General features: G+C 33.3%; 1 protein-coding gene across 5 annotated transcripts in view; it reads left to right on the top strand.

The window, feature by feature from the left end:
- The window catches only part of NRXN1 (neurexin 1), a 1,232,227-nt gene that overhangs the window by 114,927 nt on the left and 1,104,022 nt on the right, over positions 1-13,278 (top strand). For 3 of the 5 annotated variants that reach the window (XM_062209422.1, XM_062209421.1, XM_062209425.1), the window contains exons 2-3: positions 2,172-2,189; positions 5,306-5,335. In XM_062209422.1, coding sequence (XP_062065406.1) covers positions 2,172-2,189; positions 5,306-5,335 — 48 coding nt within the window. The remainder of the gene's footprint in view (positions 1-2,171; positions 2,190-5,305; positions 5,336-13,278) is intronic. The other 2 variants (XM_062209424.1, XM_062209423.1) reach the window with 1 other exon arrangement.

Below are 13,278 nucleotides of genomic sequence, written 5' to 3'. Positions count from 1 at the left end.
GGACTAGAACCTGGAGTGCCGCCACTGCAGGCGGAGGGTTAGCCAAGTGAGCCGGGGCACCGGCTGCTTGTGCTCATTTATATAAGAATTCAGAAAAATGCTAGATGGCAGGGCAGGATCAATGTCACCACGTGTAAGCTTACACTTTAGTTTAATAGTGATAAGAGAACTCACTCTCAGGAGTCTGAATCAGTGACCTTAATTTTATTAGTACAAGCTCCTTTCCTAATACCCTGCTAAGCACATTTCTAGAACTGGTATCAGGCATAAGCTTATTTTATTTTGTTGGTTTATTTTATATTTTCTTTGCAATATGCTTTTATATAACACATTACTAAAACCCATACTGAGACTTTGCTATGCACAATCATATTTGCCAACTTTTGCTTACAGAAACTCAATAATGCTGAAGTAATTGACAGGCATGGCACTTGACTCTCCTCTAAATTCCCTCACCTTATGATTTTAGTGAACAAATTAAATAATTGTGATAAAAATAGCATCTTAAATAGGAAATATAATTTCAAAGGACAGTTAATACAAACTAAAATGTATCTTCAACATTAAAATACTTTTACCTTTGTGTTATTTCAAGTGTAACCCAATTATAATTAATTTAAATATTTCAGTGAAACAAAATTTTAATATTTTTGTTCATATCACGTCAAATTGACCATTGAAAGGTAAGAAATTAATTATTTCCTGACTGGTTAAATAGGAAACCAAAGTAAAACTAGAAGTGAATATCGCATATAAAATATCTGAATCCTTTGTTGTTAATCATTATGTGTAAAAATGTTATTGCCAACATTTATCCCCTCTTTTCTATTATATACTGACACCACATCAGTAAAAGTGCCTGTATTGCTGTTTCAGTGTCTAGCTAATATATTTTAAACAAATTGATGATTCATTGAACACAATTTCCATTAAAAATGTGTTTGTTGTTGAAACTCATAAGATGTATTTATAGATGTGTTTGTTCTCAAGGTTCTACACTTATTACTGTTTTGTACTTTGTAGATATTTTTGATACAATTATCACTATATTACAGTTAAATAAAATGTGAAGATGAAATCAGTGTTAACATGAAGATAGTTTGCTTTGGAAAGTTTTTGATCAGAAATGAAGCCCTGCTCTTGCCCTAACTCCCCTAAGACAGCTTCCCATTCTATTTCTTACCTTGTTGCCGAGCTTAAACCTCAAATCGCTCTTGAATAGTTCAGTAAATACTAGTTAATAGTTTATAGACTCCATACACTTAAATTTGTTATGTGCAGGAAATACATATGAAATATGCTATTATGTCTGTTTGTATATACATAAACATGTATGGAAATATGATTAAATATATACAAAAATATGCACATATTATACAGGTATGTACAATGTAAAGGATATTTTGCTAAATATTGATAGTATCATAACTGTATTCATATTCATGTCCTAAATAGGAGTAAAAGTGATTCAATCATGATAAACTTTGCCTAATGTACAACCTCCCAATGGGTCTTCCTTACAATGATCAGTTTTTCATCTTAGCATCTTTTAAAAGTTAGCATTTTGATAAATTATAATAAACTATCATTTAGAATAAACGTGAATGTACTATACAGAGCCAAATTAATTGTAGACCTTAGTTGCACTAGATTATTGTGTTGTGTTTCTTTAGGGAAAATGAGTTTTTAAAAATACTAAAAGCATGCATAGCAAGTAGATAATATATTTGGTAGAACTGGCAAATCTTTAGGTGAAATTTCATAACTATTTCTAATGGACTTTCTTATATCCAACACCAACTTAATATATAAACATAGAACCTTTTAGGATTTTTTAAAATGTTTTTAGGAATAATTGCCTAGAAAGACCACATCAGCAACATGTAATAACGATAGTGTTTGCTTTACAAAGGGCAACGACAGACTTCTAGAAACCTTTTACTGGGATGTGGCAGTATTACTGACATTTTGTCTCACATCTTGTAAATGCTGCCAATGGGAGGAAACCTACTCCCCTGTGATTTTGTTTCCCCTTTGAATGATGGTGATGGAGCACGTGCATGATGTGTTTGGTGCCTTGCATGAGGAAGACATGCAAAGGCAAGGTCCAGTCTGCATGCTGCTTAATGAATGTTTTTCCTTTTCTCTCCCTCCTTGTCATGTGCTTTCAGAAGACAACAATGTGGAAGGTGGGTGCTTTCTACCTTATTTTCCTACTCTCATTTGCTTTTTATTTGTTAGTATTCATAGAGTACCTCTCGAATTTAAACGGTAAGTTGAACTTCATTCTGAACACTCGATTTCTGGATTGTGTATCACTTTTCATAGAGAACACATACTGTCAACACTAAAAGTTTCAAGGATATAACTTCATTCAAACTTAAATCTAAACTTCTATGGATTTCAACACCCCATATAAACTTTAGTTACTGCAGTGTTCTGTATGGAAAACTGATACAATAGTGCTTTTTTTTTTAATTTTCAAAGAGAAAGCATTTCTTTGCAGCTTCAGAACACAGTGCATGATCCTTTCCCATTTTTTCTTGATCAAAGTGATTTCTTCTTTTCTGCTGGAAATGTTTAGCATTGTATCCTTTCAAGCCCATTGGTTTGTTTCAAATGATCTGATTTATAAAAACAGCACAGAATAAAATACAGACTATAAAAGGCATGAATTTAGATTAGAAAATAAGGCAGCCTTGGCCAGTGGAAATGAAAGCATACAGCACTCGACGTGGTTACTGGTAAGTATTTATGTAATATTCTGTGTCTGTTACATGAAGCTACAATATTTTAGTTAAGCTTTTCTAAAAGTATCTTTATCAAGGAACTTTGAGAAAGTTATGCATATTCTTATGACTCTAACAAACCCAAATGTATTTCAACATTCTTATTTATAAAGAAGTTAGTCATTGTGCTGCCAACCAAATCTTTACAGGACAAATATGCAGAGAGAAGTAGGTACAGCAAAAGAATTAAAAAAGAGAAGATGTTTGTCAACTTACATATACTGTTTCAACTTATATAACCAAGGCAATAACAGTCCTTTATGAATAATTTACTAACTTTTAATTACATTTATATGTCAGAAGACAGCATTTAGCATATTTTATTTTGCTGCCACATTTTGAAATATAGTCATTCTGCAAAAATGTGCACATCCTAGAGAATGAAGGATTTCTTAAAAAAACAACTCCTCACCCAAGGTTACAGATAATAAACCAGTAGGTTATAAAGGCTTCATGTCTCAAAAAAAAACCAAAAACAAACAAACAAAAAACAAAGAAGAAGAACCTCTTTATGGTAATACAAGGTTGATCAGTAGCAGGGTTCATCTTTGTGATTCTTTCATAAACACTATTACAATTGCTTGGCTGCTGATCATCTCTATTCCATTAAAGAAAGTAGATTAAAACTTCAAAAGAAATCAGAAGTCACTATTTTCTTTTTCTCCCAGTATTGGCTCTGGATAGGGCTTCCATTTTTCTGTGCTGTAATTTGAGTTGTATGTGTTTACGTGATAAAGATGATATTACCCTGTAGGCCTTATAGCCTTCAAGATGAGTCTCATTTATATTGTGTATGTTAATTCAGTTTGGAAGTTATTTTTTAAAGTATTTTTAAATTTCTTTTGCGTTTCCTTAATCATCCTGTAAAATGTTCCATGTCTTTTGTTTCTTTGTAAATGCAGTTGCATTCCAAGAGACTTGAAGATCAGCTGAATTAGCATGAATACCTCTTGTACACCCACTCATCCCATGCAAAATTGTAATAAGATTTCCACAGTGTAGGCCCATAAACTGTAGTAAAATTTATTCCATCATACATTTAGCATCCTTCTTTATAATATGACTTTGGCAAGGTGGTTATACTTCTGTAGAGGTAAAGATGTCTAACAGAAGGAAAATAAATATATTTTAAAGTGTTTATTACCATCTTTATGAAGATAGTATCAAATCCTGAGAAGCATATTTCTAAATATTCTTAAATATATTTTCTAAAAAAACTTACAAAATCACCATCTTAGCGATAATTCCCTGATATAGTACACCCAAAAGTTTCTAATTGTTGCTATGAAATATATACTGTAGATTTGAAGTTGAAATTAACTGAGAAAATTATTTAAACTAGACAAGTAAGCCATTCTTCCTAAGCATATAAAGCATCATGAATCAATAACAGATCATGAATTTTTAATCTGCCTATGTGGATTTTTTTGCTAAAGTAACTCAGAATACTACAAAGCGAGTCTGTAATACAGAGATAGGAAATTACTATGTGAAATAATTTTATATTATTTTGTGGTTATATGTTGATTTGTATTTATCTGTCCTGAGGGGATATTTGAGAACCCCTAAAATTTTGAGGAAACACAGACTATTTCAATACTGATGCAATTAATCCATATGTTATGTAGGAGAAATAAAATCTCAAATATATTTGAAATGATACTTGGAATTAAAGACAAATTTATTTAAATTGGTAGATATATTATATTACTCTGACATTTCCCCAAATTCCCAAAATATACATAGATTGAAAACATACAAATCTTAAATTTACTTAGTTAGCTTAAGTTATAGTCCAGCATTTCAGTAATATTTAAATAAAATTCTAAATAGATTTTCTCCATGTAAAATTATTTGAGCCTAATTAAAGCTCATCCATTGTTTCTTATAAGCATTATTCTGTAATAAATTTTAATTTTACAACTGCATGTATAGTGATCTCTTTTGTATTTGAACAAGCCTAGTTGACTGCTACATTTATCAGATTGAGAAGACATTTCTACATTATCATTTCAGTGTGACTAAGGTTTTGTTTTTTTTTTTTTTTCATTTAATTATGAAACTGCTCATTTTTTGATGAGGGGAAAAAGATCAGACCCAGCCCATGTTCCAGGTATTCCTTTGGGTTTTTAAAAATGCAATCTTATCACTGAAAAATGACAAGCACTGTCGGGCAGTGTTCAACACAGTTTCCTCCAAGGGCATGAAGGGCAGATGTAAAATGTAAGGGACTGGTTGGATTTTAAACTGTGCTCTTATGCTCTTGATTGTTCCAACTGATACACAGAAGAAATACACAGTGCAGCACATGCCAGTATTTAAATTGCAGTTCCATAGCTCTTTGCCCCAAAGCATTCCAACCAGGGGTTGAAAGAATGCTTTTGATTTGCCTCTGTGATACAGACATGTCTCACAGGAAACAATATGTCTGTCACTGAACATTTTTGTCACCGTGACAACCCTGCCTTCCCATGCTCCCTTGTTTATTGCTGACTGTGCTCTTGTTTCCCTTCAAGGTCTGGCGCACCTGATGATGGGCGACCAAGGTATGGGCTCTGTTCCTTTTCCACTCTGCTTTCAGTGTTTTCTTGTTCTGTAGCTGCTTTCAAACCATCACTACCAAGTATGGGCAAATGCTTGCAAGCATCTGGCTGCAAATTAAATACATAACGTGTTCACTTTTTTTTTTTCTCATGTGTCTTCCCCTTTAGTTGTTTACTTGATTTTGGTTTGCTCCTATGACTTTTATTTTCCTTCATTTCTTGCACTGTAGTACCTGCAAATAAATGAGACATATGAAAGTGTGCTTGAAAAGTTCCATACATTTATCGAATATGCAGTTAAGGCTGGTTATACTAAAGAAAAACTGAAAACTAGCAGAAGTTAATATCTAAAAGGAGATACTGTTTACCAACTGTCCTAAAAACAGTTCATTTTTCATTCATGCATGGCAGTTTGGGAACATGTTGACAACTTTGGCTTCTGGCTTCTAGAATGCTGAGTATAGTGTTCCTTGAAATCAATACTTTCTCTACCTACTGTCACTGTGTATTCCCATTTTGTGAAATCTTAAAATGAGCATGGGATTTCCAATTTCTTGCATGTACCTGCCTTAAATAAGACAGAATTCTCCAAAATATACTGATTGCATCCACATTTGTCTTCAAAATCTTATTTATACTTTCTTGTTGTGTTTAATCTTCAAATATTAGTGCATTTGCTTATGGTCATAATTCTTATTGTTGTTTTTCTCCTCTTTATTCTCTTTGTCTGGAAACCTTTTCTTCATGGACCCATTCCAACAAATGCATAGGTAAAAGTAAAGGTATTGCATTATTTTATTTTTTCTTAATATCAGCTGTATGAATTACAGTGTGTCTAAGTTATGCAAATATATGTAGACCTTTTGGCATTGGGAATGGGCACTGGAGGTAGGTATCTGTTAATGAACATTTTATGAATTTAAGGTAAGAAAAATCCATCACATTTTTTATGTTACAACCTTTCACTTTTTTTCCCACATCAGGTACTTATATAGTTAGTATTTTTAGAAATAAGCTACAGGATTTGGTATCAGTTTTTGCTATTTCATTTAATGGTAGTTAAGTGGTGAGTGTACTAACCATAAATACATCATCCTTGAACATTCACCTTGGGAGCACACCTGCCCCAGCCATTCCTTATTGAAATGTAAATCAATTAAGCATGTACAACACTGAAATGTTACTATTGTGGGCTCATCATCTTGTGGCTTGCTAGATGTCTTATTTTTATACATTAACTCCATGTTAGCCTAAAAAGGCAATATCATGAAGGAAGCAAACAGAGGAGCAAAGCAGCCTGTTTTTTTTTATGCATTCTGACTTTGTCTTAAGAACATTATCAACCAGCTATATATTCCTGCATCACTTGGTAAGTTAGGCATGTGTACTCTTTGATGGTGTTGGTACAAAACCCAAAAGCATGTTTGATTAGCTATTTTCAACCATCTACATTGTGTTTTGTGTTGTCATTAAAAGAAAGTAGCTGGTATACGACTACGGGAAATATATAGAATAGTCTTTAACCATTTTTAAATGTGTATTGGAAAATATGTCATTATGGGTATATATATTTAAATTATCATATTATCATTAGTATTTTAAATGCAGATATGTGTCTTATCCTTGAATTCTAGGCATCTTTCTTGTGCTCAGAATGTTAATACAGTGAATTGATACCAAAGGTCCCAGTTACATACCTTTGCATTTGTATCCTCTAGTAGTGTAACATTTCTACTTGAAGAAACACCTGAACATGAGCCAAGCAAAGTGTTAAATATGGAAAATAGGGCTTTAGAGAAAAATGCTCTTAGGATATTTTGATCCAGTAACAAGTGTTATTGCAGGTTTTGTTCTCTTCAACCATTTCCAATAGTATAATTTAATCTCATTTTACACTTGTAGCAACTCTGCAAATGAATATATCCAATCTTTTAGACAAAAAATTTTGTAGCATTTGGATTTTCTTTTTTTTTAATGTTTTTACTTGAGGCCAAATTTTTGTTGACTGTTCCCTCTTTATTGGGCAATTTCCACCATGGTATAGGACTCAGGATAGCATAGAGAATTTTGTACATTTTATTTTGCTGGCTGAGTAAAGTATATGTATATGTGCTTGTGTATGTACATGTATACATTTATATGAGTATGTGTATATCCACAGAAAGTTTATACATATATATTGTTTTGTGAAAAAGTAATTCTTAAAATAATTTACTAATGATACTGCCATATAATTCTATATATGGAATAGAGCATGTTTATACTCAGCTGACATTTATTTTAGTATAATTAATGTTAAGTGTCACTTAATTCAATATTGCCATGTTAAGTTTCAAATGTTTTCTGTAGGCATGTATGTTAAATATCGTGTTTTGACTGTGCCAATTTTCATCAACTTTTGTACCCTAGTGAATATAAAGCTAAAGAATACAGAAATTTATTTTTTCCATTACATTATAATTCTGTTAATGGGACAAGGATGGTTTTTGACAGAAAATGGGGAAAGAATATTTTATGATGGATTGAATATCTTGCAAATACAAATAGTCATCATCACATGTTGGTTACCTAGATATATAGAAGTGAGAAATGTGATTTGTAATTCTTCTTTAATTGTAAATTAACTCAGTAGCTATACATTCTATAACAAAAATACAATAATGATATGACTTGGCATCCACGTTCAATGAGAGTTAAGTTAACAAAAAGATGTGGGCAGGTTGGTATAAATGACAGTGACAGCGCTGTGAGAGTGCTACAAAGTATTCTAAAAATGCAGAAAATGTAAGTGATTAATAAATCAGTCTCCCATAAGAAAATATCTGCTGTGTGTCACTTGTTTGAGTAAAAAAAAAAATAAATCTAGAAACTTTACATTGTATTTTATTGTATCAACCTAAACATTACTCACTACTTAAGCAAAAATAAATAATTCTTAAACATGGCCAATGCAAAATAACTGATTTGTGTTGTCAACTCATCTTTCCCAAATCTTTGCATCATAATAAAATGCTGGAGCATTTCTTTTGATGCCACTTTTCATGAATTCAAGCTCTCTGGAATGAGCCTTTGTGGACTAATGTCTGTGAATCCAGAAGTGAAACTGGATTTAAGGACATCATCATTATCATCCTGATTCCTTTTGTACGAATTCTTAATATTCTCTAAATGTTTAAGTGCCTAGTGGTAGCCAAGTACATTTCATTAAAAATAAGTAACTCATTTAAGAACATTCCTTTTGATAACTTTCTTCTTCTTTGGTTCTTTCTTCAGAGGTAAGCACTGGTGTCACTTTGTGATGTGTCCTTATAGAGTCTCTATAGATCCTTCCATACTTCCTGACATTTCCCAGTTGGGTAACCACAGAATTCCTCATCATTTGTTCATGACAAAAACGGCTAATTCAGCTGGAAACATGTTAAAGTCGCTGTTCCGTAACAAGTTGTCTCACTCTTTCTGTAGGCAGTAGTATCTAGTGTTTCCAGGTGGTCATTCTCTTTCATATTTTGGAGTCAGTCACTTGGATTTATGTTTTCAAAGCAAGAATATGTAACCTTTCACTAAATATATTTAGGAGTAAACTTTGTTTTAATGAGTTACAGCTTTTTTTGGTACAGGTAAAGACAGATTTTATCCAGAGGCAACCTTACTTCCGCAGGCTCTTGGTGGATGAATTCAAATAGTCTTTATGAAACTTTGTTTCCATTATTTTTGACTTGAAGTGTGTTGATGATATTATTGTCAGGATCATTTGTAATTCTAATTTTATTCTTCTTTCTATCTAAGCTTAGGTTTGTATATTTGAGAATTTATTGTGTGCGCATGTGTGTCTTTTCTTTCTATGTATGTCCAACTGGTCACTGCATTCTAATATTTAATTGATCATTTGTGTTTTATTCTAATGGTAGTAGAGAAAAAATGGCTAAATAAATCAGAAAAAGTAAATGTAAGCTATACATGTAAATCCAGCCATAATAGCTGGTTAATAGCTCAGGAGTATTGGTTGACACTAAGTTAAATAATGGTTCTTTAGTTGAAGGCCTGTACTTTTCTTTCTCAATAGTCATTACAATTGTAGTTATGTGTTTACATTAGTGATTATATTTAATGTCAACTTTTCCTAGAAAAGTGTGAGCTTCCTGATTACAAGAAGCTTGTCTTTATTTTTAATTATTGTATTTCCAGGACATTTTTCTTAATGTAATTTGAATTTTCCATTTTCATGGACTAAGTATGTGTATGGGGGTCCACCCTGGAAGAGATCATTGTACAGAGGACATGGAGAATTGGAGCAGACAAAGTAAGGAGTAATCACGGAAGAATTATTTAATCAACCATAAGTTTTTGTAGTAAAATATTATCTAGACTCTGTACCTAGACTTTCTTTTGTCTTCTGTTATTCATATCCTTTCCCAAAACTGCAGTATTTCTTTCTAGCAAAGTGTGTCTCCAGTATCACTTTCGAATGCCTTAGCTCATGCAGAGCAATGGGTCTGTAAGGAAATAAAGTTAATATATTTTTATGTTCAGGTGTTTTTCAAGTTTTTAAAAATGATTCCCTGTTATAGGGATGTGGAAATATGATTTAATACACATATTCGGAAGGGCTTTTGAATATTAACAGAACTACTGCATTGAAATGACTGGTATATTTGTGAACTACTTAAGAGATAATTTGTTTTCAGTTGTCTGCCCATTTTATGCCTAGTGGTGTAGTACTGGATGTTCCTAATGCATAGTTACCAATCTGGGAATGAAAGACAATAATTTCACCTTATAAAACAAAACATCTGCTTCATTCATATGATTTACATAGGAGGCTATGGTGCTCTGTAGAATTTAGTATTTATTCTTAAGTTCATCATTAACCTACATAGCCATCAGTTCTGAGTATAATCAACAAAGTAACTTCATGAGTATATATTTTATATAATTATATTATTATAGTAATTATTAATAAAAAGTTCAGCTCATTGATATCTTTGTAATCATGGTTTTATGAAGAGAAGTTTCCTGTGTTTTCCTACATTTTCTAAACAATGATGACATAGAAAAACTGATCAGCTAAACTAGAATTTCATTAAATTTGCAGTAGATTAACTTATTCTCAGAAGAACACAGAAAGAACTTTCTGGTATAATAGTTTCAAGACTGACATGCTATAAATAGGAACAGATTCTTTCCTGAAATATATTGCAAATAAAAAGCATTTAAATTATGACATAATGAATTGGAAAAGGGTGGTAACTTCTACAAAATAATGACTTTATCTTATATATTAAAAATGCATTTTTGCTGGCCAGTGCCACGGCTCACTTGGCTAATCCTCCACCTGCAGCGCCAGCACCCCAGGTTCTAGTCCCAGTTGGGGCACTGGATTCTGTCCTGGTTACTCCTCTTCCAGTCCAGCTCTCTGCTGTGGCCCGGGAAGGCAGTGGAGGATGGCCCAAGTCCTTGGGCCCTGCACCCGCATGGGAGACCAGGCGGAAGCACCTGGCTCCTGGCTTCGGATCGGCGCAGTGTGCCAGCCGCAATGCGCTGACTGTAGCGACCATTTTGGGGGTGAACCAACAGTAAAGGAAGACCTTTCTCTCTGACTCTCTCTCTCACTGTCAAACTCTGCCTGTCAAAAAAAATGCATTTTTGCTAACCTAGACTTTTAAAATCAAGATCAACATTATCAGGCTGATTGGACGCTCTTTCTGAAATGGTATTGGGCAGCGGATTTATTTTTTCTGTTGGTAGAAAAATTATTTATTTTATGGGTCATCTCTACATTTACTCCTTTTATATGATTTTATAAATAAGTTTATATTATTTCGAATATGCTATTTTTATTTTTTTAAACTTTTATTTAATAAATATAAATTTCCAAAGTACAGCTTTTGGATTACAGTGGCTTTTTCCCCCATAACCTCCCTCCTACCCGCAACCATCCCATCTCCTGTTCCCTCTCCCTCTCCCATCCCATTCACATCAAGATTCATTTTCAGTTATCTTTATATACAGAAGATCAATTTAGCATATATTAAGTAAAGATTTCAACAGTTTGCACCCACACAGAAACATAAAGTATAAAGTACTGTTTGAGTACTAGTTATACCGTTACTTCACATAGTACAACACATTAAGGACAGAGATCCTAAATGGGGAGTAAGTGCACAGTGACTCCTGTTGTTGATTTAACAATTGACACTCTTGTTTATGGCATCAGTAATCACCCTAGGCTCTTGTCGTGTGTTGCCAAGGCTTTTTTTTTTTTTTTGCCAGAGTGTCTTGGCTTTCCATGCCTGAAATACTCTCATGGGCTCTTCAGGCAGATCTGATGCCTTAAGAGCTGATTCTGAGGCCAGAGTGCTGTTTAGGACATCTGCCATTCTATGAGTCTGCTGTGTATCCCGCTTCCCATGTTGGATCCTTCTCTCCTTTTTTAATTCTGTCAGTTAGTATTAGCAGACACTAGTCTTGTTTATGTGATCCCTTTGACTCTTAATCCTTTCATTATGATCAGTTGTGAACTGAAATTGATCACTTGGACTAGTGAGATGGCATTGGTACATGCCACCTTGATGGGATTGAATTGGAATCCCCTGGCATGTTTCTTGCTCTACTATTTGGGGCAAGTCCGATTGAGCATGTCCCAAATTGTACATCTCCTCCTCTCTTATGCCCATCTTATATTTAACAGGGATCATTTTTCAGTTAAACACCTAAGAATAATTGTGTGTTAATTACAAAGTTCAACCAATAGTATTAAGTAGAACAAAAAAAGAATACTAAAAGGGATAAAGTATTAAGTTGTTCATTAACAGTTGGGACAAGGGCTGGTCAAGTCACAGTTTCTCATAGTGTCCATTTTACCACATCAGGTTTCCTTTTTGGTGCGTGATTAATTGTCACTGATCAGGGAGAACATATGATATTTGTCCCTTTGGAACTGGCTTAATTCACTCAGCATGATGTGTTCCAGCTTCCTCCATTTTGTTGCAAGTGACCGGATTTCATTGTTTTTGCTGTATAGTATTCTATAGAGTACATGTCCCATAATTTCTTTATCCAGTCTATTGTTGATGGGCATTGGGGTTGATTCCAAGTCTTAGCTTTTGTGAATTGAGTGGGCAGTGGATTTAAAGAACAATGTAATTCTCTAAAGTGCCTAACTCAAAGACTACTGAATATATTTGAGTCTTTAGTTAGAATTAAAATGTTGAAGCACAGAAGAACATTAAAGATCATCTAAAACATGTTGACACTCTTTCAATTAAAAGGAATAATATAAGACACAGTTTATTATGACAGGCAAAATCTTGTGAATAATTGAACTGAAATAGCTGATATAGAATAATCAACCTAAAGGAGACTTCACAGATTCATCTCACAATAATAATTGTGAAACAGGGCTTCCTCTTATTCCAAAGTAAAGTTAGAGGTAATGTGAAGGAAACCCGTCATCGGATGTTGCCTGGGGTTTCATTCCTACCTATTTTCAAGGCATCCATTTGGGGAAGTATAGTTCTATCTCGTAACTGGGGAGCAGTACAGTGTAATGGATATGAGTCATGAAATCCTAAGACCTATGTTTAGATCCTATTTTGATCTTTACTTATATTGGACAAATAATTGTACCACATATATCTAAGTTTTATGATCTGTTTCATGGGCTAATAAAAATATTCCACGATTGGGAGGAATGTTACATGGCACATTGCAAAAGTGCTTAGAAGAAAATATTTATTAATGGCAACAATAAAAATGATACCATGTACATTTGGATTAAATGAATGAAAAAATGACTAATATGTATTCTGCTGCAGTTTTTTCAGAGTTCCTTGGCAAAGTCATACTTTTAAGATGCAAATTAATAGGTTGAAGGGGGCAGGGAGATAACAGTTTCTTATGGAATAGAAGGGCCTAGAAGAGAAAACTTCATTTTGTGAATTAATGAT

The sequence above is a fragment of the Lepus europaeus genome, chromosome 13, assembly GCF_033115175.1.
Source record: "Lepus europaeus isolate LE1 chromosome 13, mLepTim1.pri, whole genome shotgun sequence".
Taxonomy (NCBI): Eukaryota; Metazoa; Chordata; class Mammalia; order Lagomorpha; family Leporidae; genus Lepus; species Lepus europaeus.
The sequence above is the reverse complement of the archived record's forward strand: the minus strand, read 5'-3'. Positions and strand labels throughout refer to the sequence as shown.